At 45.7% G+C, this 25,402-nt stretch overlaps 1 protein-coding gene across 1 annotated transcript; it reads right to left on the bottom strand.

Annotated features, from left to right (window-relative positions):
• Positions 1 to 624: 624 nt before the first annotated feature.
• On the bottom strand, positions 625 to 25,280 carry vars2 (valyl-tRNA synthetase 2, mitochondrial). The gene is made up of 30 exons (XM_080485017.1): positions 25,040 to 25,280; positions 24,428 to 24,612; positions 23,773 to 23,854; positions 23,593 to 23,693; positions 21,041 to 21,162; positions 20,897 to 20,963; positions 19,777 to 19,871; positions 19,605 to 19,686; positions 19,365 to 19,484; positions 18,921 to 19,029; positions 18,746 to 18,843; positions 16,092 to 16,182; positions 15,711 to 15,838; positions 12,351 to 12,454; positions 11,535 to 11,616; positions 11,385 to 11,461; positions 11,154 to 11,244; positions 10,816 to 10,909; positions 9,856 to 9,926; positions 9,656 to 9,781; positions 9,477 to 9,581; positions 5,747 to 5,815; positions 5,594 to 5,672; positions 5,254 to 5,384; positions 4,574 to 4,726; positions 4,096 to 4,338; positions 3,604 to 3,715; positions 3,090 to 3,280; positions 2,267 to 2,416; positions 625 to 1,391 (listed from the first exon to the last, which is right to left on the bottom strand). Coding segments are annotated over exons 1-30 (3,237 nt in total). The 5' UTR covers positions 25,041 to 25,280; the 3' UTR covers positions 625 to 1,313.
• Positions 25,281 to 25,402: the final 122 nt, after the last annotated feature.

The following is a 25,402-nucleotide window of genomic DNA, read 5'->3' as shown; positions in this document are numbered from 1 at the left end:
GATGCATGGGGGCTGCAGGACCCCCTGCGGTGAGATGCTCAGGCACAAATGAAGATGGTCTGGGTCTGCTGGGATGCCAATACTCCACATTCCCAGGGGCCATGGTGTCATTTTAGTGTTTGTAGGTGGCGCTCCAGAGCACATTTGGGCACTCCGGGGGTTAATTTTTACGTTCCCTGAAATTTCCTGCCAGTTCTGATGAGCGTGCCAATTTTAGTTTTTGGACATGTTTGGGGTGTCAAATTTGGGTATAAAGACACATAAGTACAATAAAGAAACACAACAAGTACAATAGGGTCCTTGCCTCCTTTGGGCTCGGTCCCCAATAATGTCTTGCATTCCAATAGGATCTGGCCCGGCTCTGCTCGGGCTCGGACCCTGAGCCACTGTGAGGACCGCTCCAGACAGATCTTTCAGCGAGTGTCTTAGTCTCAAATAAGGTCGAGCTAAGTAACTGTAGGACATCAGAATCAAGTGCTATTGGTTGGCTAAATACAAGTTATAGAAATATGGAAGCGTCTGCACAGTGTAGTGAGACTCTGCCAACCTCGGGCTCTTTTTCATTTCAAATACGTTTGAAGTCAGAATCAACTTTTTCTGCACAGATAAAGACGCCGCAAACTTCACTTAGCATCCCTGATGTCTTTATTTTCTCACCAGTCATAGAAAAGTCACAATGTTCATATTTCACTATGACATGCCACTTACAGGCTGTGCAGTGGAGCAGTGGTTAGTGCTCTCGCCTCACAGCAGGCAGGTCTGGGTTTAAATCCCATCCAGGCCTTTCTGTGTGGAGTTTGCATGTGCTCTCCATGTGTGGGAGGGGTTTCCTCCCATAGCGCAAAAACAAGCAGGTGTACCCATCCTCACCTTTCCAGGTGAACTCTGCCCTGTACCTGGATTGATGCTACATTCCCTCTCTGTACTTCTAACAAGTTGTGGTTTTTTAATTCAACCAAATTGGATTTTTTTTCCAAGAAGCATATTGATGACAGCCCCAGCAAACCTCCACAATGCAAAAACAGGACATCTTACTGGGTTTGAGGAAAGAAAACCTTTTTAAAAGCAGTGATTGAGCTTCCTGAACTGCTCTTGACCACCTGTCCAGTGTGCTTACCTGCAGTATGTAGCAGGAGGTAATGATACACAGCAGCACTGCAATAGCACAGGGGAACAGTATGCTTTCTTACAATGTCCATTTATTTCTGCAGCACTCAGAAACTATGATCCAACATTCACCAAACTGTGGCAGGTCAGTATAATTGAAGGTTAAGTACAGCTCTGTACAGATGACATACAGCTCTTGACAGACGTTATTTGATAGTTTGGCTCTCTTGCAGCACTTTCAGCTGATCCTCGATTGTCTTCAGCTCCTGCAGCAAAGCCGACAGCTGAAAACACATAGTAGAGCAGACAAACGTTAAGATATTGGAGGTTCAATATAGTCTACCTGTGTGTGAATAATTAACTGCAATCAGAGCTACAAAAAGATCAAACGTCTCGGTTTCACGTGCTCCAATAATCATTTTGGTTAAATGTTAGCTCAGCCTGCCTCACACACACGTATTACATGTCCTGAACTACTACACAAGAGATTCTGTAGAAACCACGGACCACACTGCCTCCCTGTACAAGTGCAGAACTACTTCTGTGTCAACAAAGACACATGTAATTACCGTATTTTATAGAATGTTTGAAGCTGCATTCACATGTTCCTAATAGACGCACCCCAGGGCTTGCACTCATGCACTGCGCATCTATTAGGAACAGTACGGTATTTATTTTAAGACAATCAGACCTTTAAGCCCTCGCGGGCCACATGAAATAACGCGGCGGGCCACAACTGGCCCGCGGGCCTGGAGTTTGACACACATTTATCTACACACTGAATGAACAACATTTTGTTGCAAACGGCTCAGAGAGCAACACTTAGAACATTATCACTTTTCAACAGCTTGAGCAGTCCCAAAGTCCTTCACATGGCTCATCACATTCACCCTTTCACACACACATTCACACCCCAATGGAGGCTGCAGCCGTGCAAGGCGCTCCATCCAGTCACTGGGAGCGGTTTGGGATTCAGAGTCTTGCTCAACACTGCTCGACACTTGGACATGTGGAGATGGGAAATCGAACCTGCAACCTTGTGATTGAGAGATGACTGCTCTACCTACTTAAGGAACAAGCAAAAAGAAACTATTGCTCTGGGTGTTTCATCACGACGTTGGCCCATCAGAGCAGGACCACCTGTGGACTGTGGACTCGCCTTGCTGTCGGTCTGCTGCTGGATGTGAGCCGGGACCTTCTGCTTGTACTGTGGACAGTTCACTCTGAGCTGCAGCTCCTTCAGCTTCAGACCCAGTCTGTCTCTCTTCTGAGACAGCTGGACCATCTGTCTGCCCACATCCACCACACCCTGGGAGTGAGAAAGAGAGACAGAGAGGGAGAGACAGATAGAGACAGAACGAGATAGAGACAGAGAGACAGAACGAGATAGAGACAGAGAGACAGAACGAGATAGAGACAGAGAGACAGAAAGAGACAGATGGAGACAGAGAGAGAGACAGAACGAGACAGCGAGAGAGAGAGCCAGGGAGAGACCGAAACAGAGAGAGAAACAAAAAGAGGGAGACAGAAAGAGAGATAGAGAGAGACAGAGAAAGACCAAAAGAAAGAGAGAGAGAGAGTGAGAGTGAGAGTGAGAGTGAGAGTGAGAGTGAGAGAGAGAGAGGGAGAGAGAGAGAGCGTTAAGCTGTGAACAGTGTGTGACTCTAGTGAGCAGCTCCATGACTTGATCCTTTGTATTGATGGTATTTTACTAAATCTGCAGTAAAGAGGAATGAAAACAGACTGAAGAGTATTAGTTTGTGTCTGAGCCATTTCTTCCTCATGTAGCAGCACCTCAGTCCCAGCTGGGCTTCCTCCTCCTCTCCTTTATTAACTACTGCTCTCACTTCCTCTGCTGTGATGAGGACAGAAATGCACAATGGGAGTTCGACCTCTCATCTGTACCAGTAAATCATCTGTCTCAAACACGGCGTGTTCTGTCTGCGAGGGGACCAGCGGGGGTGGAGCGGAGCTGCAGGTACCTGGATATGAAGGTGGAGCTGACAGGTGTGGTCCACCAGGCCTACGAGGCCTCCAGCAGGCGGAGTGGTGCCGTGGAGGTCTGCTCCGTCAGGACAGTGTATGTGGAGGCTGGAGATTCGACTGAGGGTGGCCACGGCGGACTGGAAGTGAAGCAGGACCTGAGCCTGGCTGGGTGAACACACTGCCCACACTGACACACACACACACACACACACACACACACACACACACACACACACACACACACACACACACACACACACACACACACACACACACACACACACACACACACACACACACACACACACACACACACACACACACACACACACACACACACACACACACACACACACACACACACACACACACACACACACACACACACACACACACACACACACACACACACACACACACACACACACACACACACACACACACACACACACACTTCTCAGCTCTGTCTGTTGTTCTGCATGCGGCTGTGCGGGCGTGTCGGACACTTACTGGCGGGTCGTTCTTTGGTCAAGCCACACTGAGCTCTCAGCGAGCGGGCCACTCGGACCACTTCCTGGACCAGCAGGAAGTCCCTCTCCTCTTCAGGGAAATACCAGTGTGCCTGGCAGGAAGCAGAGTGGGAAAAATTACTCCTGAGCAGAGAAAACAGGGATCATCCAGCCAAAGACAGCAGTGTACAGAGACAGAAGAGCAGAAAGAGGCTGAAGCCTCATGACCTTCTACCACTTTTCACTGAAGACGACTCCTCTGGAGCCGCAAAACATGTTTAAACTTTCAAATGAAAAATAAAGTCCTTTATACAATAAAAACTGTGTATTATGATGCATTTATTAAATGGCATAATTACAACTTAGAACAGGAGATATTTCATCACATTTTCAGCAGATTCACGTTCCGTTTTTAACAGTTTGAACATCTGGTTCATGGAACACTGAGGTTGTTTCTGCACTGGGCTGAAGGTGTGAGAGTGTGTGCCGGTACCAGCTGAGTGGAGCGGGGGTATGGCTGCAGGCACAGGCTGGGGGGGGCGGCGGAGGCTCCGAGGGGGCCAACGGAGGCTCCGGGATGCGGCGGCTGCAGCCGCTGCCACAGCTCCTCTGTGATGAAAGGCATGAAGGGGGAGAGCAGGGCCAGAGACACACACACACACTGATACAGCACCACAGTGGCTGCCTGCCGCACACCAGGATCAGTGTGTGTGTGCAGAAGAGGCTTCATGTACTCCTGCAGGGGACACACACACACACACACACACCAGATTCAGGACTGATAAGAGGATGCAGGTGAAGATCCTGGCAGTGATGACGGGGTGTGTGTGTGTGTGTGTGTGTGTGTGTGTGTGTGTGTGTGTGTGTGTGTGTGTGTGTGTGTGTGTGTGTGTGTGTGTGTGTGTGTGTGTGTGTGTGTGTGTGTGTGTGTGTCTGTGTGTGAGTGTGTGAGTGTGTGTGTGTGTGTTCACCATGTAGGCGTCACACAGGCTGTGGACCCAGAAGGAGTACAGTGCTGCTGTAACTGTGTGCAGCTCGTAAGCTTCCAGAGCCTCCTCACACTGCAGCACCGTGCTGTAGAGCCGCGAGCAAATCCACCGATCCATACTGCTCTGTGGAGCCACCTGAGACATGAGGACAAGTCAACAACAACAACAACACAAACTTTTTTATCCTATGTCAAAAAGTACTGATCTGACTTCATTTCTATCTGAAAAGTGCAAATCACTGGACTTTAGAAACATATCACCGTACTGAGAACTCTTTAGAAGGTACCCCAGGGTCATATCACCGAACTGAGAACTCTTTAGAAGGTACCCCAGGGTCATATCACCGTACTGAGAACTCTTTAGAAGGTATCCCAGGGTCAAATCACTGAACTAAGAACTCTTTAGAGGGTATCCCAGGGTCAAATCACTGAACTAAGAACTCTTTAGAAGGTATCCCAGGGTCAAATCACTGAACTAAGAACTCTTTAGAGGGTATCCCAGGGTCATATCACTGAACTAAGAACTCTTTAGAAGGTACCCCAGGGTCATATCACTGAACTAAGAACTCTTTAGAAGGTACCCCAGGGTCATATCACTGAACTAAGAACATGTGTTTGGCTCTGTGGTTGACAGACTAGACCAGCTGAGTTTGTGGCCTGTACCTCCTCCAGGGTTTCTGCTGGTGCTGCGTTGTTCTCCAGCACTCCCAGAGTGAACCTCACCGTCTGCCACATCTTATTACAGAAGTGTCTGCAGCTCAACACCTGAGAGACGGACAAACTGATGTCCTCTCCTGCTCAGAAGACAGAGACACAATCACACAGTAAGACAGTTCATCAGCACCCAGCACAACAAACCTCTTTATGATCTACACTAATGCTGCTGATAATCAACCTGTGTTATTTCAGGTCACAAGTCTTCTGTCCTGCAGCCCACAGATTACAGTTAATCAGATTACAGTTACCCACAGATTACAGTTACTCACAGATTACAGTTATTCACCTTGAATCCTGTGAGAGCAAAGTGCAAATCTGAGAGCGTCGGTACCACACTGGGGGATTCCCTGAGGATAGTCCTTCCTCTGTGGAAGATGGACAGGTCAGCTTCACAGTGGGGGATAGGGGAGGTGGGGGGGTATGTTTGAGGGAGGCTCACCTGAGCTTGCAGCGCCACCTGCTGCTCCTTCAGCTCCACGTTCCCCTCTCTCACCTTCTCCTCAAGTCTCTGAGAGAACAGACAATGATGAAGGACTGAGATTTCCTTCGACTGTCCTACAATCAACTGCCCCGTGACGGTGCAAATAAAACTACCATCTACCTGAGAAAACCTCGATCTGTCACCTGTTTGGGAGGGGCTTATGAAATGATTCCACCAGATTGTGATTTTAGAATTTTCAGGCCACGTTTACACGTACAGTTGTGGTCAAAAGTTGACATACACTTGTAAAGAACATAATGTCATGAGTTTCCAATAATTTCTACAACTCTTATTTTTCTGTGATAGAGTGATTGGACCACATACTTCTTTGTCACAAAACACATTCATGAAGTTTGGTTCTTTTATGAATTTATTAGGAGGGTCAAGAGTCAACCGAGAACCACCAGTAAGCAGATCTGCAAAGAAATAGAAGCTGCTGGAACACAGGTGTCAATGTCCACAGTCAAGCGTGTTTTACATCACCATGGACTGAGAGGCTGCCGTGCAAGAGGGAAGCCCTTGCTCCAGAAGCGGCACCTTAAGGCTCGACTTAAGTTTGCTGCTGATCACATGGACAAAGATAAGACCTTTTGGAGGAAAGTTCTGTGGTCAGATGAAACAGAAATTGAGCTGTTTGGCCACAATGCTCAGCAATGTCTGGAGGAGAAAAGTAGGCCTTTAACCCCAAGAACACCATGCCTACCGTCAAGCATGGTGGTGGTAGTATTAAGCTCTGGGGCTGTTTTGCCGCCAATGGAACTGGAACAGAGAGTAAAGGATTACCTTCAGATTCTTCAGAATATCCTAAACTCATCAGACCAAAGGTCGGGTCTTGTTCCAACAGGACAATGACCCCAAACACTCATCAAAAGTGGTAATGGAATGGCTAAATCAGGCTAGAATTGAGGTTTTAGAATGGCCTTCCCAACGTCCTGACTTAAGTCCTGACATGGACAATGCAGTCCATGTCAGAAAGCCAACAAATTTAGCTGAACTGCACCGATTCTGTCAAAAGGGATTGTCAAAGATTCAACCAGAAGCTTGCCAGAAGCTTGTGGATGGCTACCAAAAGTGCCTAATTGAAGTGAAAATGGCCAGGGGACATGTAGCCAAATATTAGCACTGCTGTTTGTATATTTTTGACCCAGCAGATTGGGGCACATTTTCAGTTGACCCATAATAAATTCATAAAATCTTCATGAATGTTTTTTGTGACAAAGAAGTATGTGGTCCAATCACTCAATCACTGAAAAATAAGAGTTGTAGAAATTATTGGAAACTCAAGACAACAATGACATTATGTTCTTTACAAGTGTATGTCACCTTTTGACCACAACTGTACCCTGGTTTTTCAAAAAAAATACTATTTCCCCCTCTACATTTACAAAATAAATCTCCATTGACACAGGCATGTATATACACCTGGTTCAGTTACTTTGAGCAGCCAAACCTGTAGGGGGCAGTGTAACAAGAAGCATGAAACCATGATAGCCAATCAGAATCCTGGAAAAAGAACATGATGTAACAAAATGTGACGGAAATCTCCAGCTACCTCCTTTAGATACAACCAGAGATCCAGAGTACGTCCCAATTGTCCCTCCTATCTCCTTATCTATCGACTTCTGCTTCACTCCGGAAGTGTTTTGTGTGGCGACCATGATAAGGACTGTCTGAATTCTCAATAAATGAAAGGAGGTTCGTTGCTTCCATTAGAACCTCCTTTAGCCTAGGAACCACTGATGCTTCCTTTAGAACCTCCTTTAGCCTAGGAACCACTGATGCTTCCTTTAGAACCTCCTTTAGCCTAGGAACCACTGATGCTTCCTTTAGAACCTCCTTTAGCCTAGGAACCACTGATGCTTCCTTTAGAACCTCCTTTAGCATAGGAACCACTGATGCTTCCTTTAGAACCTCCTTTAGCATAGGAACCACTGATGCTTCCTTTAGAACCTCCTTTAGCTTAGGAACCACTGATGGTTCCTTTACCAAAGGAGACCAGCTCATGTTCCCCCACAATTCCTTGTGGCGACAACATTTAAAGGAACCCGCTCATCGGAGCGTTCAGGGAAACTCAGGATGACTGAAAAAGGAGCAGATCATGTAAGTTACCAAAGCAATAATCTGCCTAGAACACCTTGAAATCATCTAGAACCCAGATGAACTTTTTGTAGTTCATTTTCAGGAACTTGTAGTTCTTTCCCCACCATGGTGGACGTCACTAACTTGAGCCGCCGTCGCATTATTATGACTTTACTACATTACGAAGTGAAAGTGCTGTCTGACTGCCACACTAACGTGATCACCTTTACTAAGTCCTTTATGAAGCCTCCTAACACCTTTCCTAACTCCTTTAGGAAGCCTCCTAACACCTTTCACTAACTCCTTTAGGAAGCCTCCTAACACCTTTCACTAACTCCTTTAGGAAGCCTCCTAACACCTTTCCTTAACCCCGTGACGTCATCAAGGGGTTAAGGTAAAGTCCATAGATAAGGAGATAGGACTGACAATTCGAACGTACCCACAGAGTTTTTTTCAAATCTGCACTGTGGCCGGAGTTTTCAGGAATCCTCGTTTGTGAAGACTTGTAGCTGCTTTTAGGTGGCAAGGCTCAAACAGAAATATCAGTGTTTTTTTAAATACCCGGGTAAACGTGGCCTCAGAGGCCTCACAGTTCACTTTCAGGTCTGTTTCTACTGTAGAGTCCAAATGAGAGGAAAAGAGCAACAAGGTCAAAAAGCCCAACAGGCTTCATGTCTCAGCTCATCGTCAGAGGGTTACGTGAGCTCTTTGAGCTCCTTTAAAGGGTTACATGAGCTCTTGAGGGTTCAGTGGGCTCTTTGAGCTCCTTTAAAGGGTTACGTGAGCTCTTGAGGGTTCAGTGGGCTCTTTGAGCTCCTTTGTGTGTCTGGCACCAGTCTTGTTCCACGATCAACAGCATGTCTTTTGTTTTTATGAGAATCAGATTGATAAGAGACCCAAACTAAGCAAACAATTTAACAAATCTAAATTGTTACTTGCATGGAGAATACAAAAACAAAAAGCTGGAAAGTTTATACAAAAAGTAAAAGACCCACAATATCTGTGTTAAATACTTATTACAGATCATTTGCAACAATGATGGCACAGAGATTGGAAATATGATGCCAGACTTGATTGACACAAACCAAACAGGTTTTGTAAAAAAACAAGCAAATGCATGACGATGTGCGGCAATCTCGGGACATATCATTAAGAATAAGATAAATTCTGTAATAACTAGTCTAGATACTGGAAAAACCTTTGACTCAGTACTATATAGAGATATTCAAAAAGCTGGGACTATCTATTTACAGTACTTAATCAATTTGGTTTCAGTGACCAATTAACTGGGTGTCTAGGACAACTAGGATGCCCCCTTAGCCCAATACTTTTCACTCTGGCTCTGGCAATTACAGAGGACAAGCATACAGCGAGCGTTCTACTTAGAGATACAGATCACAAGATCTGTCTGTATGCAGACGACATGCTGGTGACACTCACAAACCCAAGTGTGAGTAAGATGAAGAAACCCTCTATTGTTCTTCTGAGAGGTTTGTTGTTTGGACTCATTCAGGATTGTTTTTCTGAGCCACAAGCTGAACACCACAACATGATCCACTGTAACCCTCAATCATACATCATACAGATACTTCAGGTCTGTGTAGTGTACCTCCAGCGAGACTCCATGAATCACATCTAAAGGATCAATGACGTTTCCCAGAGATTTACTCATCTTCCTTCCGTATTTGTCTCTGACCAGAGAGTGGAACAGCACCTGATGGGGAGAGGAAAAGCTGATCCACCATGTTGAGGCTCTGACTCCCTGCAGGCTGTGTTCAGTGCTCAGACCTGTTTAAAGGGCAGCTGTCCAGTCAGCTCTGTTCCAAGCATCACCATCCGGGCCACCCAGAAGAAGATCAGGTCGCTGCCGGTCTCCAGCAGAGAGTTGGGGTAGAAGCGCTGAAGGTCAGGGGTCTGTGGGGGGTGGGGGGGTGGGGTAAGTGACAGGGTGACAAGGGGCAGTTCACCAGCAGGAGGAGGTGTCTTACCTGCTGAGGCCAGCCGAGCATAGCGAAGGGAAAGAGCCCCGAGGAGAACCAGGTATCCAGAACATCAGGATCTGACACAGGAAGGAAAAGTAACAACTGGACCTGAATAAATTATTACATCTTCTAAATCCTGAAGACGTGATATACAAACAACAATCTGACTTTCACTGCTGCTACCGTCTTATAATTGTATTTTAGATGATGAAATTAATCTTTTTTTATAATCAGTATGAACCCAGAACACACTGAAGTGAAGAGGAACTCGACTTTCTAATCCTGGAACGTGTTCATAACCTGGACTACACATGTGAGTGGTGCAGGTCTGGGGAGCAGTGTGGGGCCAGAGTGCCAACCTGTCAACCTCAGGTCACTTCTCTGACTTCTAGAACCACAGCCTGGTGCTTCTGACCTCTGACCTCGTCAGTTATTACAACTGCAAATATTTTCTTCATTGGATCCCTCAGGAATTGTGTCTGCACACAGGAATAATAGATTATAGACTTTTCTTCAAAGGTCTTCAGGACGTGCTGATGGCTGAACTGATGCCTTTGTCTAAATCGTGTGTGTGTGTGTGTGTGTGTGTGTGTGTGTGTGTGTGTGTGTGTGTGTGTGTGTGTGTGTGTGTGTGTGTGTGTGTGTGTGTGTGTGTGTGTGTGTGTGTGTGTGTGTGTGTGTGTGTGTGTGTGGGAAAGAGCTCTCGTGTGCCCTTTGAATGTTCTCCCTGTGCAGGTTTTCTCTGGTTTCCTCCCACAGTGGATAAACCTGTGTGTGTGTGTGTGTGTGTGTGTGAGGTTGAGCAGGTGACTGAGTGTGTGAGACTGACTTTCTAGTGACGGGCTGCTCAACCTCTCCGGATGTATAGAGGATGGATGGATGTTTAAGGAACGTCTGTGAGCTCCGGTTGGTCTTTTCTCTTTCTGTTCCTGATGATAAGCTCATGCAGGAGGTTTGAGGACTCACCTCGAGTCAAAGTGATGTCTTCAGGCTTCACTGTGTATCTGACTGCAGCTCTGTGGAGGGCCTCCTCCTCGCTGTGTCCACACACCCAGAGCTCCTGCAGCACACAGGAATGAACTTAAATACACTATTCTAACCCATTTCACCATTAAAGGAGGAACAATCATGCTTTTTATTCATCTCCAGAATAAATTTGTTTTCAGTGCTGCTGGTTGGTTTGTTAACATGATGGCTGACGGGACAATGAAGAAGTGATCATATTCTCACCAGATGGAAAACATCAGAGAAGAATCTGATCTTAAAATGAGAAAATGTATTTGTCCTGGGTGTGACAGACTGACCTCGTCTGCGTGTGAGGACTCGTGAGGGAAATGGACTCGATACGCGGGGATCTGATGACCCCACCACAGCTGCCTGGAGATGCACCAATCACTGCAAAGCACACAGAAGAGCTCTGTGAGGAAGACAACAGCTCATTCTTCATCACTGTGTGTCACCTCACACACACTGCCATTGTTCCTCCTCACACTGTCTGACTCTGAGCTCAGAGGTCAGAGGTCAGGGCCACACACCTGATGTTGGACAGCCAGTTCCTCCATGTCTTGGTGTAGTAGTGAGGAATGATCTCCAGCTCTCCGTCGTCCACAGCCTGACGGGAGAAAACAGATCGACTTTAACACGACGTCTCCATCAAACCAAACATCGAACCGCCAGGGACTCGCCTGCACAGCTTTCTTCGCCATTTCCTTACAGCGCACAAACCACTGCTTCTTCAGAAGAGGTTCAATGATGTCTCCAGAGCGGCTGCAACAGGCAGAGAACAGGAGCTCTGTCAGCCACAACAATAAAACCACCCAAAGCAGAAAATCACTGTGTCGTTCATTAACAGCGGATGATGAAAAGTGAGGAAAAATATTGGTTAATATTTGGTTAATTGGAGATGTTTCTGAAGCCAATGACCTCAGCACAAGTGGAATATATCAACACTGGTGACTTACTGATGTGTGTACGACCACTGATGATAAATGAGGCCCCAGAACTTTGTCATTTCAGTGCTTTTATTAATCCAGTCATGTTGTGTGTCGTTGGGTCAGACTGCAGAGATCAGGCTTCAGCTCCGTCCTCTGTCCAGTCGCATGCTTAGACTGAGTGACGTTTCATCTGTGATCTGTGAGCACGTCATCGTCTCCATGTCGAAAAGAATTAGCCTTAAGAGGTTTTATACAGTCCCAGTCATGTTGTCTATATTTTACTACATTTGTTTCCCCCTTTGCAGACTATTCAGAACCTCGTGCAGCATTCCCACAGCATGATGCTGCCACTACCATGCTGCAGAAAGCATGGCCTGATTAAAAAAAACTATTTATTGAACAGTTATTTGAGGGTGAAATAACTTGATGTTGCTCACATCAACACACACAGGCACTAATATGGATGCTGTTTTCAGCTGTTGTGTGGCTGGTAGAAGAGGAAATGGTGGGATTAAGGTGCCGTGATGTTAAAACCAGTTGGACTGAAGGAAGGAGGGAGGTGTGAACCTGCAGACAGGTAACGTCATGGCGTGGCTCCTCTTTCCTCTGAACAGTTTCTTCTCAACCAGAGCTTCCACCACCAGCTTCCGTGCTGCGAAACGCTTCACCCCCTAAAAGAGAGGACAAACATCCTCTTTATCCAGGACATCCAAACACATTTTTTCAAAAGGAATAAAATGTATGTATTTAATCTTTACTGACTTAAACACACTTATTTGTGATTTACATACAGATTTATGTACATTTACATCATTACACTGAAAATAGTTGGATTTTCCTGAAACAGAAATGGATTAATATTTGTATTCATTTGAGCAGGAAGACTTGAGAGGAGATCTGTTATTGTCATTGTTTCAAACAAAGTTACTTTAATACCAATGGCAGATTAATTGTGTCTCAGGTTGCAGAGAGAAATGCTTTTCCTATCCATGCAGAGCAGACACACTGATGAGAAGAGCTGCTAAAACTATTATTCTTAAGGACCTAAACATCCACATTGACTCCCCCTCCTGTCATCCAGCCACTGAATTTTTGCAGATACTGAACTGTCTAAGCTTAAATCAGCAGGTCCACCCCCCCCCCCCCCACACCAAGGGACACAACATTGACTTGACAACCTTGGTTATCTCTGATTTTGCCTCTATAACAAACCTTCAACTCTACGACCTCGGGGCCTCAGACCAGGAAGTCATTTCCTTCAAGGTACCATTTTTGCCCCCTGTTACACCCCGAGGAGGGAAGGAACATATTATGAAGGACACGGGGAACCGGTTAGGATTTTTAAAATTTTTATTTACTTAATTTTCTTTTAGTTTGCACGTTGGTACCAACACCCAATCTAAGAAAAGAAAACCCCAACCTAATTCTGAAGGGAGAAATAAAAAGCGAAAACAGGACCACCGGTCCCACCAGGGAAAAAGGATCTAACCTAACCCCAAACAAGATGAAGGCGGAAGAGCCGAGGAGGGCAGCCGCCTGGCTGCGAGTCCAAAAGTGGATTAATACTACCTAACACGCCCTTCTCCAAGCCTCAATGCCAAATCCATTTTTGCAATGTCAAAAACATAAATCCTGATATCTTTTCATCAAACCATCTGCAGCTCGCCTCTGCCAGCTTCTCTTCCATTAATGAATCAGTGGACTACAACAATAAATCCCTCAGTGATCTTCTGCATCTCTACGCCCCTCTTAAAACCACAACTGTGTCTTTTTCACGTTCAGCCCCCTGGTACTCCTGCGAGCTGCGAAAACTCAAGACTGCTGGCCGTGTCTTTGAGTGGCACGCCAAAACATATGGTCTCTCTTAACATAGGTGAACCTTTACGGACCATCACAAAGCATATGCAAAGTCATTCAAGGATCTCACTCAATTTCATACCTTCAGAAAGCCAGAGGCGGTGCTTTAAGCACTGGATGATCATTCTTACCACCGAGAGGGACACAAGTCTCTGCTGCCTCGGGTCGGTAAAGAGAGCACCGAGTGGACCCAAGGTACCTAACCAACGTCAGCCCGCTGGATGAGCAGGACACAGTTTGGACTACTTCTTCTCTTTTCCTTTTTCCTTTTTTTGGGGATTCTGGAGACCCGAGACAGCGTCTCCTCTCCCCCTTACAGCTGCCTCGCTGTCCACTCCTGCAGCTGAAGCCAGGCCTCTGAATTTAGGATGCTGAATTCAGACCTGGTAACAACCAGTTACCGCAGCCTCACAGAACCGCACAGCACCACGGACGGTGCTGTCCAGCACAGCACCACGGATGGTGCTGTCCAACACAGCACCACCGGACAGTAAGAGCTTTTGTCTGGGCAGAAATTGTTAGATTAGCATGAAGCTAACATGCAATGCGTTTCAATGTGCCGCTGATAAGGCCACAGCGGCCCATATGTTTGTGTATGCGCGCTCATGCACACCAACCCAAGTCCGAGGCTCGAGTTTTCCACCTCATAACCAGAGGTCCAACTGAGCTCCAGGCCCACTGGGATCTCTGTCTGGAGAACCGGCTTGTGGAACAAACCTCGCCAGAATTCTCTGTCGTTTTCTTCTCTCCCCTCTCTCTCATCTCCCCTCTTTCACTAACCCGAGTCTGCGCTTCCCCTGCGCTCGTGTTATCTGATCAAGATAAGCTCACACACACGCAGCCACAGTTAGCAACCAAAATTGCTATCTGGTGCTGCTAAAAACCACCTCTGCATCGATCACCAGAGTTCTGACGGACAAGCGGTCTACTTGTTTTGATCGGTTCACAAATCGCTAGTGATATCTCAGCTCGACCTGATTCAGTAGCGCAGTACTATCATACTGCTTTTTCTTCCCCGCTCGAGTGTCTGGCCTGTAGGGATTTTTTGGCCTCACTCCAGCCGGAGGATGGCCATGCCCAGTGCCCCTCCTCTTGGTGTGGACCACCTTCGGGAAGCCCTCTCAGAGAACGCCTGTCCCAGGTGCATGATTATGCCTTGGTCTGTGAAGATTGTCTGCCTGGCATATTTTGAGGAACCTCCTAATTGGGACACCATGTCGTCTGGACAGCTGCCTCCTGACCAGCCTGCGGACCGTAAGCGCTCCGCAACAGAGACCCAGCCTCGTCAGGAAAAGAGGCAGAGCAAGGAGGACAACCTCATAACGGAGCTGACTCAGATGAAGGCTCTGCTTCAGAACCTTCAGGCTGATGCCGGCCATGATGTGATCGTTCCACTGTAGCCAGAAGTTGGGATCGGGGTGCAGAGTCCCACTTCTGGCTACCGTGGAACGATCACATCATGGCCACACTCGCTAATGCCCGTGCACTGTCTAAACGGAGGCTGTATGCAAACAGGTGAAAACTGTTTGACCACTGGTTCCGGGGTCATGGCTTGGACATTGTAAACTGTTCTGTCTCCTCTATGCTGCAGTTCCTACAGAAGCAACTTAACCAAGGACATCCACACTAAAGGTGTATGTTGCTGCCATTTCATGCTCTCATGCTGGCATTTATGGTGCTTCGGTTGGCCGCAACAAAAGGGTTACGTGTCTTCTGAAAGGTGCCCATAGGCTCCGCCCACCTAGCCAACCAATGGCTCCAACATGGGATCTGTCCATGGTGCTGGAGGCCCTGTGGGTTTCTCCATTTGAGCCCTTGGACCAGGTAGACCTGAAATGTCTCTCCCTTTCGACAGCATTTCTTTTGGCCATGGCCTCATGAAGACGTGTAAGTGAACTGCAAGCCCCATCGGTTCATGGGTCCTGCCTTAGGTGGGCAGCAGATGACTCTGGATTGACCTTGTGACATGACATTTGTGATTAACATTTTTTAATGAAAAGTGCATTAGAAATAAAATGTATTATTATCAGTGGTTTGTAAAATAATTACTGAGGTCACACACACACACACCTGCAGCCATTCTCCACAAGAGGGTGTCATCTTCCCATCTCCTCCAATCACAGTGAGCCGCTGCAGCGAGTGTCTCTGAGAGAGCTGGAAGTCTGTGTGGTCATGAGCCGGAGTCACCTTCATCGCTCCTAACGGGGGACACACACACACACACACACACACACACACACACACACACACACACACACACGCACACACACACACTAGTTTCAGGACTGATAAGAGGATGCAGGTGAAGATCCTGGCAGTGATGTGTGTGTGTGTGTGTGTGTGTGTGTGTGTGTGTGTGTGTGTGTGTGTGTGTGTGTGTGTGTGTGTGTGTGTGTGTGTGTGTGTGTGTGTGTGTGGGTGTGTGTGTGGGTGTGTGTGTGTGTGTCTCACCAGTTCCCAGCCCCATGTCCACCTCTGGGTCTGTGATGATTGGCAGCAGTCTGTTGGTGAATGGATGTCTGCAATGCTTCCCATGAAGAGCCTGCAGCCACATCAACACACCAAACACTCGTTCAGATCCTCACTCAGTCTGAATACAACATCCAGCAAAGGGGCTGCTTTCCTCTAATCAACAGCTTCACGTCTGTTTCATCATCGTCTTGTCTGATTCAGTGCAGCTGAGACGAAATTCTGTCAGGATTTTGTGAGGTGACTCTGGTCTTCATAGTCTGAGTATGTAAGCATATTTTCAGGTTTATTTAAATGAAGAGGACCTTTTTGCTCAGATTCTCTCAGTGAACTGGAGCTACACTATAACCTGCTTTTTATATCACATTTTTTATTTTGTGAGAGTATAATACAACCATGCTTACTTTCAGACATGCCTACTTTCTTACATACATGTACGTCTGCCACTCACAATTGATTTATTTATTTATTTTCTAATCCACAAAATAAGAAATAAAATACAGAAACTCAAACATAAACTTTGAACATATCGGGAAAGATGGTCAGTTGCAAAAACGCAAATCGGAAGAGAAAGGTCTATCCAGGATTCTTTTTTTTAGATAAAGTGGTACAAGACTAATTGTTAAGCTCCATATAATATCTAGCAATAAAATATAAGAACAACATTATACAATCATTCAGTTGGTACTTCCGTTTGTAGGGAACTCGTATATCGAACCCACTTGGTCCAAAGTTTAGTAAATACATGAATCTGAAGGCGAAGGGAGAAGGTAATCCTTTCCAGAAGATCAATGTTTATCCAGTCCTGTGTTGTGGGAGTCAGGAAGCAACCAATGCCTTGGAATGGCTTTTTTACCAGCAGTTATCAGAATACGAAATAAATATCCATCAGCTTGTCTAACCTGTAAATGTAAATTTCCCTAAAATAATGTCATAAACTGCATTGGGAGGTTAGTGTTAGATATCTCTCTTAATACTTGGTGGAGCTCGGTCCAGGAGGGTTTGATCACTGGACACGCCCAAAAGATTTCCGCACTGTCTCCAGCACGTCGCCTCCCCTACTGAGAAATTGACCTTTTGTTTGGTGTAATAAAGAAACGGATAACACACATGAGAGTTGGTGCATTTCCACTGGGATTGGCAAATGTCAAGCCAATCCTCTTCAGATATTAAACGATTACCCTCCCTCTCCCACCTCTCCTGAACAGATCCTGTGCAGAAGGTCTTTTTAGACAGTAGGCCTTTGTAAATTTTAGAGATGACACCCTTACTGGGTTTACTTTGGTGAGCGTCTGTAACAGTGATCAATATTGGGTCAGTAAGGTCCGTTTCCTGTGTGATGTTACTTTCAAAAGGATCACGTGTCTGGAGAAATCTATAAAAATCTGTTCTTTCAAGGTCATAGTCTTCCCTTAACCTTTTCTGTGTGAGAGTAAAATGTTGTTATTCCTTTTAAAATCCATGATTTAAAACCCTTATCCATCGTGTGAGGACTGAACTGAGGATCATAGGCACACCATTGAATTATCTGTCATTTATTTATTTTGTACTCTTCTCTCATCATATTCCAGGTTTTTAACTGTACTTTAATCCATGGGTTCTGAACCTTTTCTATGAATCTTCCCAAATGTTTGTGAGGTAGTACTGCTTGTATCGGGGGGTCAAGCAGAGTAGAGAGTTCAATATCTTTCCATCTAGCTTGAAAGGATGTTTTGCATAAATTAACTGGGGGTCTAGTCTGGGCTGCAGAATAAGAATCTCTAAAATGAGGAAGTACCATTCCCCCCTGTTCTTTTGGAAGTTGGAATGTTCTAAATCTAACCCTGGGTTTTTTGCCCCGCCAAATAAATCTGGAAATGATCTTGTTCAATTCAGAAAATTGTTTTCCAAATTTGTCTGTCTTCTTTAATTAAAAAAAAAAGAAAAAAGGTGTGTATTAAGGCGGATATTTCAATCTCCACCACATATGACAACCCCTGTGCCTCCGATCATCAAATCAAATATGTTTCCATAAAAAGCTAAATTACTTCCAGAGGGAGTAAAAACATTACAAATAGTTATATTAACATCATGTATTTTCCCTGAGAGTACTACACAGTATATATCTCCCTTCTTTATCAGTCGTCTCTGAATTTGTTGTGATATCAGAATTGCTCCACCTCTCCTACGACCTGATTTACAAGATGAATAGTATATCTTTGAGAAGCCCATTCTTTTAAGTTGTTCATGCTCTGGTGGGGTGAGGTGTGTCTCCTGCAACAGCACAATCTGTGTATTTTCCCTTTTCATTTTTGTTAATATCTCCTCTTAGCTGGATTTAAAATCCCATTCACATTGAAGAAATCACTTTAAGTTTTTGCCTCTTCATTGTCTACTATTGTTATTTACATTTATTGTCACACAACCAGAAACCGCTCCTGTTATCCCTGAAAACGTGTATACTAAACCCATCCTTCCCGAGGAACACCAATATAAAACGGTGTGTATTGTAGCTTCTTCAGCACGCCACAAACACAGCTCACTGGGACAGATTTTTTTTGTCTCGGACAAGAAATCTGTCCAGGACGACCCTGGATGTTGTCAGAGATGACAGTGTGTATCTGTCTGGTGTTTCCAGGCAGACGCTGCATACTGGCCTGATATCGAGGGTCGTCAGGGTGGATGGCCACAGCCACGTCTCCCAGCATGGTCTCAGGACGGGTGGTGGACACCGACACCTCCGACACCTCCGCCTCTACAACCAACAGACAGAAAACCTCCTGAAACACGACAGAACCGACACCATGCGGCTTCACGTGTCCTCACACTGACCCAGGCCTTCGACAGGGTACGCAAACGTAGTCATGGTCCCAAACTCCACTTTTTCTTCATAACCAGGAACTGTGAGCATGGAGGGACCCGACAGCTCCACAGAGTCAACCTGGAGAATCACAATAACTTCATTAGTGCAAATACACAGAGAACCCCCACTGAGGAAGAACTGAGAAGGATCTGATTCAAAGAAGAGGAACATCCATATACATTCACAGCATACCAACTAAAGAACCTTTAGGCATGTTTATGGCTGAAAATCATCTGATCTCATGTAATATTCTGTTTTTTCATGACTTACAAGAGTAAAATGAAAACGGCTCAAAGTATTTTGGTTTAGGTGTAAATGTAAAAGGTCCTCATGTCATGGTGATGATAAAACCATCAGAGGGAGTCTGCTAAACTTGATAGGAGTTTTACATTACAAGAGAAGGACAGTCTCACCTCGATGTCGGAGATGGCCGACTCCAGAGCACAGCTCCAGTTCACCAAACCCTCGGCGCGATAAATCAGACCCGAGTCAGAGAGACGCACAAAGGCGGCGGTCACCGCTCTGCTGAAGTCCTGAGATTATACAGCGCCAATCAGATTGATGATGGAAACAGATTTACACTTCAAACGCCCCCCTCCAAGTGTGTGTAGGTCAGGTGAACTATGAATACGAAGGGTTAAAGTCTGACTCACAGGATCCATGGTGAAACAACTCCTGCTCCAGTCCAGAGACGCTCCCAGAGTCCTCAGCTGCTGGTAGATCTCATCCCCTTTACTGTGAGACGGGGGGGGGGGGGGGGGGGGTGAGAGGGAGCCATAGGGAGAGAGTATCGGCATGTAGAGGTGTGTGTAGATCTAGACTCACTCCTCCTTCCATCGCCACACCTCCTGCAGGAACTCCTCCCTGTGGAGCTGCTGTCTGGTCCTGCCCTCCCTCTGCAGCCTCCTCTCCACCACAGACTGACACACACACACACACACACACACACACACACACACACACACACACACACACACACACACACACACACACACACACACACACACACACACACACACACACACACACACACACACACACACACACACACACAGGGTATAATATTTAATCATATTAATCATACATTTGATCTTATTTACAGGGTCAAGGCTGATTCTTTTTTTCCCCCCCTTGTCCTGTTCGGCAGCTTGGGCCAACAATATGATGTGATCTAGAACCTTCTGGAGTCAGAACAGTTTTTGTTCTTGAACAGGAAGAGACCTGGAGTCTCCTCCTGCTGCTGCTTTATTAGACGTTGGCATGGCTGCTGTACACGACCGGGGGGGGACGCTCAAAGAGAGAGAGAAGAGAAGAGAGAAGACTGAGGGGGGAGGGGGGAGGGGATAACATACAATACCCTTGTTCGTGCTACATATATTATTTGCAGTTATCACACTGATCCAAATACTTTACAACTGTTATTAGATTAACCAGCCTGAGCAGCTCTATCTAGACAGTAACATGATTTTCTAGATTAAACCAGCCTGAGCAGCTCTATCTAAACAGGAACATGATTTCCTAGATTAAACCAGCCTGAGCAGCTCTATCTAGACAGTAACATGATTTTCTAGATTAAACCAGCCTGAGCAGCTCTATCTAAACAGGAACATGATTTCCTAGATTAAACCAGCCTGAGCAGCTCTATCTAGACAGGAACATGATTTCCTAGATTAAACCAGCCTGAGCAGCTCTATCTAAACAGGAACATGATTTCCTAGATTAAACCAGCCTGAGCAGCTCTATCTAGACAGGAACATGAAGCAGGAACATGAATTAACAAAGAAACAACAACAAAAGAAAAACATGATTTTGAGAGTAGAACGAATGACGGCAGAGAACAAGTGACATCAGTAATGCTGATTCTTTTCTCGGTTTCCTTTGTGTCTCAGTGATCGATAAGTTCATCTGGACGAGATGGTCGAGCTCGCCGACGAGGTGGCCTTACCTGTGTGGCGATGCCGGCATGGTCACATCCAGGCACCCACAGGACTCTGTAGCCCTGCATCCTCCTCCTGAGGGACACATGGAAGACACACTCACTCACACACTTCACCTCAGCATGAAGAACAGACACTCGTGCAACAGTTACCATCGAACCAGAGCATCCTCCACCGCCACCGTCAAAGCGTGACCCAGGTGAAGCGAACCCGTCACATTAGGAGGGGGGATGCAGAGACAGAAAGTCCTGTCCACAGCCTGAGACAGACGCTCCTGAGGACCAGGACACAAAGACATTAGATATGAGGTGCAGTAATAATAAAGTGTTCTGGGGTCCCATTCATCCATATTTATCTCAAAACTATGATGGAGAAAGTTGAACCTGACATGCAGCTTTTCTGTCAAATTTCTTCTTTCAAACAGCGAATTAGAAGAGAAGTGACAGAGTTAATAATAACCAGAGACTCACCGCTTGTCTTCATCTCAACAACAGGACCCGGTTGTTCAAAACTTTGTTATGGTTTAACCAGTCGTTAAATACATTTAACCGACCATTAACTTTAACAGCACTGTTATCTTGTTGTTTAAAACTCAGTTAACTTTAACCGGGTGTTATCCTGACGTTAAAGTTAACGCCCCTCCGGACCTCCACTAACTTTTTAACAGTGGTTAACTCTCACCATGGCGTTCACTGGCAGCGCTGTGTTCATGATAGGGTGGACCGTGGACTAATGAAGAGCTACACCTTTAGGGCACCCCGGAGTGGCCATAGAAATTTCTTTATAAAAAATATATAAATAACGCGTAGAAATGAGATAATAATTAGTAACCTCAAATTAATAACTGGACACAGCAAGTTACTATCTCCTTCCTCGTATTATATTTTTCACCAACGTCGCCTCCATCCCGTCATATTTACTGTTCTGGAGCTTTAAGAGCCTCGTTTCCACGGAGCTCATTAGATCTTGGTGTTTTCTAACTAAAGCATATGAAGTCCAGACGAGTTAAACTCACCTTGGTCCAGAAAGAGAAGATCTCATTCTCATGTCTCTCCTCTTTAGCAGGAAGAAATGATCCTGGGTCTTATTTTTCACCATTCCAACATTCCATAGTGACTTTCTGCTCCTTTCACTTTATTTCTGGACGTTTCTGAATCAAAAGCTTCAACATGGAGGAATGGAGGTGTAGAATGATAGAACGCTGCTCTACAGCCGTTTCCATGGCAACCTAGGTAAACACTCTGATTAAAGTTCTCTTTCACATGAAGCCATTAAAAGACTCATTTTAGCTCTAAAAACTCCAAGCTTTCATTTCCAGTAGTTTGTAGTTTGTTTAGTAGTTCCTGAGGAACCAGAAGTCTGGCTTCATTATAAAGAAGTTCTGTGGAGCGTCTCATAGCGGAGCGCCCCCTGCTGCCTCATGAGGACCTCTCCCTTCATCAATCCAGAGATTAAATGATCTGGTTCCCTCGCTGTATTAACTTGAGGTAACGACTTATTATCTGGTTCCCACACGTGTTATTATTATTTTCTCTCTGGCCACTCAGGCCACGTTCTAGATTGTTCTCTCTGGTCAAATTAAAAGAAGATGAGGCAACATGAAGCCTCGTCTGATAACCCAGCTCAGGTTTCATCTCCCACTTTAACATCCTGGTAGCAGCGTAGTTTCTCATGTTTTATGGTAGTTTAATAGAGCAGATAAAAGCACTGCGCTGCCTCCACCACTATGTTTAAGACAACACGCGGAAGCACGGAGACTTGAAAGTGGGCGGAGCCTTGGGCAGAGCTGTGTCAGGGACGCTAACCACTGTTGTTAACCTCATTGTTAACTTTGACGGCGAGGTTAACTCACGGGATAACTAACGGGATAACTAACGGGATAACTAACGGGATGGCTAACCGTGTTATAAACCCAGTTTTGAACAACTGGCCCTGGTAAAAACACCAAAACAAACCAGAAGTGACATTCAGCCAATCGCTGAGCAGCTCTGGAGCTTTAAAGTCGCCCCGAGTCTCAGACATGAAATGATCTGATTGGTTTAATTTCATGTCACTCTGGTGTTGATCAGTCATTGGTGAGATCGCTACAAAGCCCCGCCTCCTTGGGGCGGCTTTCTGCTCTCTCACACACACACACACACACACACACACACACACACACACACACACACACACACACACACACACACACACACACACACACACACACACACACACACACACACACACACACACACACACACACACACACACACACACACACACACTGTGTTATTCTGGCTTTTATTATCATTATTATTATTACGACTTCTTTGCCGCTGTGCTATATCTTTTGCAATCTTTAACCGATTTGAACCATTCAAATATCAAAACATGCAGCTTGCTCATGAAATGAGTGCTATGCTGTGTGCTTTTTCATATCTTCAACCGTTTCTGAATAAATTTTAAAAAACTGCGACTCAAGCAGACCAGCGTCTGTTGCCATTCAGACGCAGGGAGATCTCCTTTGATCTCAGCATCTCCATGGCAACCGATGCTGATCTCCTTTGCTCTCAGCATCTGAGAATGTGCTGGTTCTCACCCCTGCTTCTCCGCGATTTGTTTTCAAATCACTGGAACTCCTTTTTTATGAAGGAGCATGCCGACGTAAAGTGAATCATGGCCTGTGTGAAACGTTCAGATGTGTCACAGAGAAGCTGCTCACATGCTGCTCAGGTTTGAAGAATCCTTCTTTCTCCCACCACTGGTACCAGCTGGACTCCACAAAGTCTGAGCTGTAAGCTGAAGGGAGCGGCACGCTGGTGTCTGCACACAAACAGACAAAAGGAAGCAGTGAGAGAACCAGCAGAGACGTGCGCAGACCCAGCAGGAGGACTTCAGTCACCTTTCTTTGTCCCGGGAGGAGTGTGAGCTGTGTAAGATATCTTCACCTTCTCACTCCAGCTCACTGCTTTATCTGCAGCCTCCTGGAAACAAAGAAGATCCACAAAAAACAGAGAACCAATAAGGTTAGGAACATACAAAGTCCAAATTCTGTGGCTCACAGCCTTTTAAAGAGAAGTGTCGAGCATGTCGTGACTAACACAACACAAAGTGCTTTCAGTAAGGACACTACAGGCTGCAGGAAGTAACGTGGGGGACTGAGTGATGTTCCAGCAGGACACAGTGAGAAAAGGAGGGACACATTTTAGTAAAATTATGTCAGTTTATATGTGGTGGTGAAATTTGCAGAGGTTACTTGAGTGAGACGTTTGACTATGAGCTGCATGGTCACGTTGTTGTTGATACTTCATTCATCCTTCATTCCATTGCAGGCTGGGGGTTTTGTATTTTGTACGTTCATCCTGTGCATGATTGGTTTGTTCTCACAGTCTGAGGACTTTGTGACGATGTGATGATTAGTGTCGATGCTCTTCACTGCCTGAAGTGTTCCTGTTTGTATATATTCGTCCTGTCCAGGGGAGATTCCTGCCTTTCCAATGTCGGCCACATGAATTCGATGAAACGGTTCAGAAGTTAACATTCTGCTGATAGCTCACGCTGTGTTGACTGGACAGGATGGCCTCGTCCCGCTCTCGCCTGCGCCTCTGCTTCTCAGCATGGAGCCGGGGGGAGGAGGAGGAGGATGAAGGTTTCTCTGGCCCACTGGAACAGAGTCTTGCTGTCGTTCTCCTAGTCTGCCTCACACTCTGGACTCCAACTGCCCTCCACATCCTCAAGAACACTGCAAACAAACACAACCAACACGCAACAGATAAAGATGGTTCGAGCATCACTCCTATATTTTTAATACCGAGTAGAACAAAAAGTACAGTGAGCATCTGAACAGTCACATAAACATCCACAGCTGAAACCAAAAGTGACAGAAACTACAGCCATCAGATCAACAGTTCACATAATATTAATGATAAAACTGGGAAATAACAACACTGATAGCAACAGTTCATTGACAATGGTGTTGATTTAATAGACGTGCATAAAGGGCATTTTAAATATAACAACAGTGAGTGTGAGCTGGTGACAGTGAAGCCCCCAGGTACAGAGGTGTGTGTGTGTGTGTGTGTGTGTGTGTGTATGTGTGTGTGTGTGTGTGTGTGTGTGTGTGTGTGTGTGTGTGTGTGTGTGTGTGTGTGTGTGTGTGTGTGACTCACTGTGTTACACCTTTACACCTGCCATCAGTATCGACCTCCAGACAAACCGGGGAAAACTGAAAATAAAGCCTAATTCTATTTAAATAGAAGACACGACATCCTGACACGTCACACGTTACAAAGAAACGACATCTCGCCTCATTATTCTGTTACAAAGCTGAGTTGTGAGTCCGTTTTTTGCCATTTTGAGAAAATAAAAGTCTTCTGGAGGCCGGAACCTTTTTGATCACGGACAGGGGGAACTAAAGTACGTCCGTCTGGGAACATGTTCCTGCTTAAATGAATATATATTTCCGTTTCCGGTTCAAAAAATAAAACCTTCTTTCAATATTTACTTCTCCTAAACTGCAACTCTGGGAACAT

This window comes from Lipophrys pholis (assembly GCF_963383615.2).
Source record: "Lipophrys pholis genome assembly, chromosome: 17".
Lineage (NCBI taxonomy): Eukaryota > Metazoa > Chordata > Actinopteri > Blenniiformes > Blenniidae > Lipophrys > Lipophrys pholis.
Note: the sequence above shows the minus strand (reverse complement) of the source record. Positions and strands in the feature narration are given on the sequence as shown.

Excerpts from the sequence above, each read along its gene's own strand:
- vars2 (XM_080485017.1), bottom strand. Across the intron at positions 10,910-11,153 it reads AGTCCTCACACGCAGACGAG|GAGCTCTGGGTGTGTGGACA; the intron begins GTCAGTCTGTCA and ends TGTGTGCTGCAG. Across the intron at positions 5,385-5,593 it reads TTGCTCTCACAGGATTCAAG|GAGAGGACATCAGTTTGTCC; the intron begins GTGAATAACTGT and ends TCTTCTGAGCAG.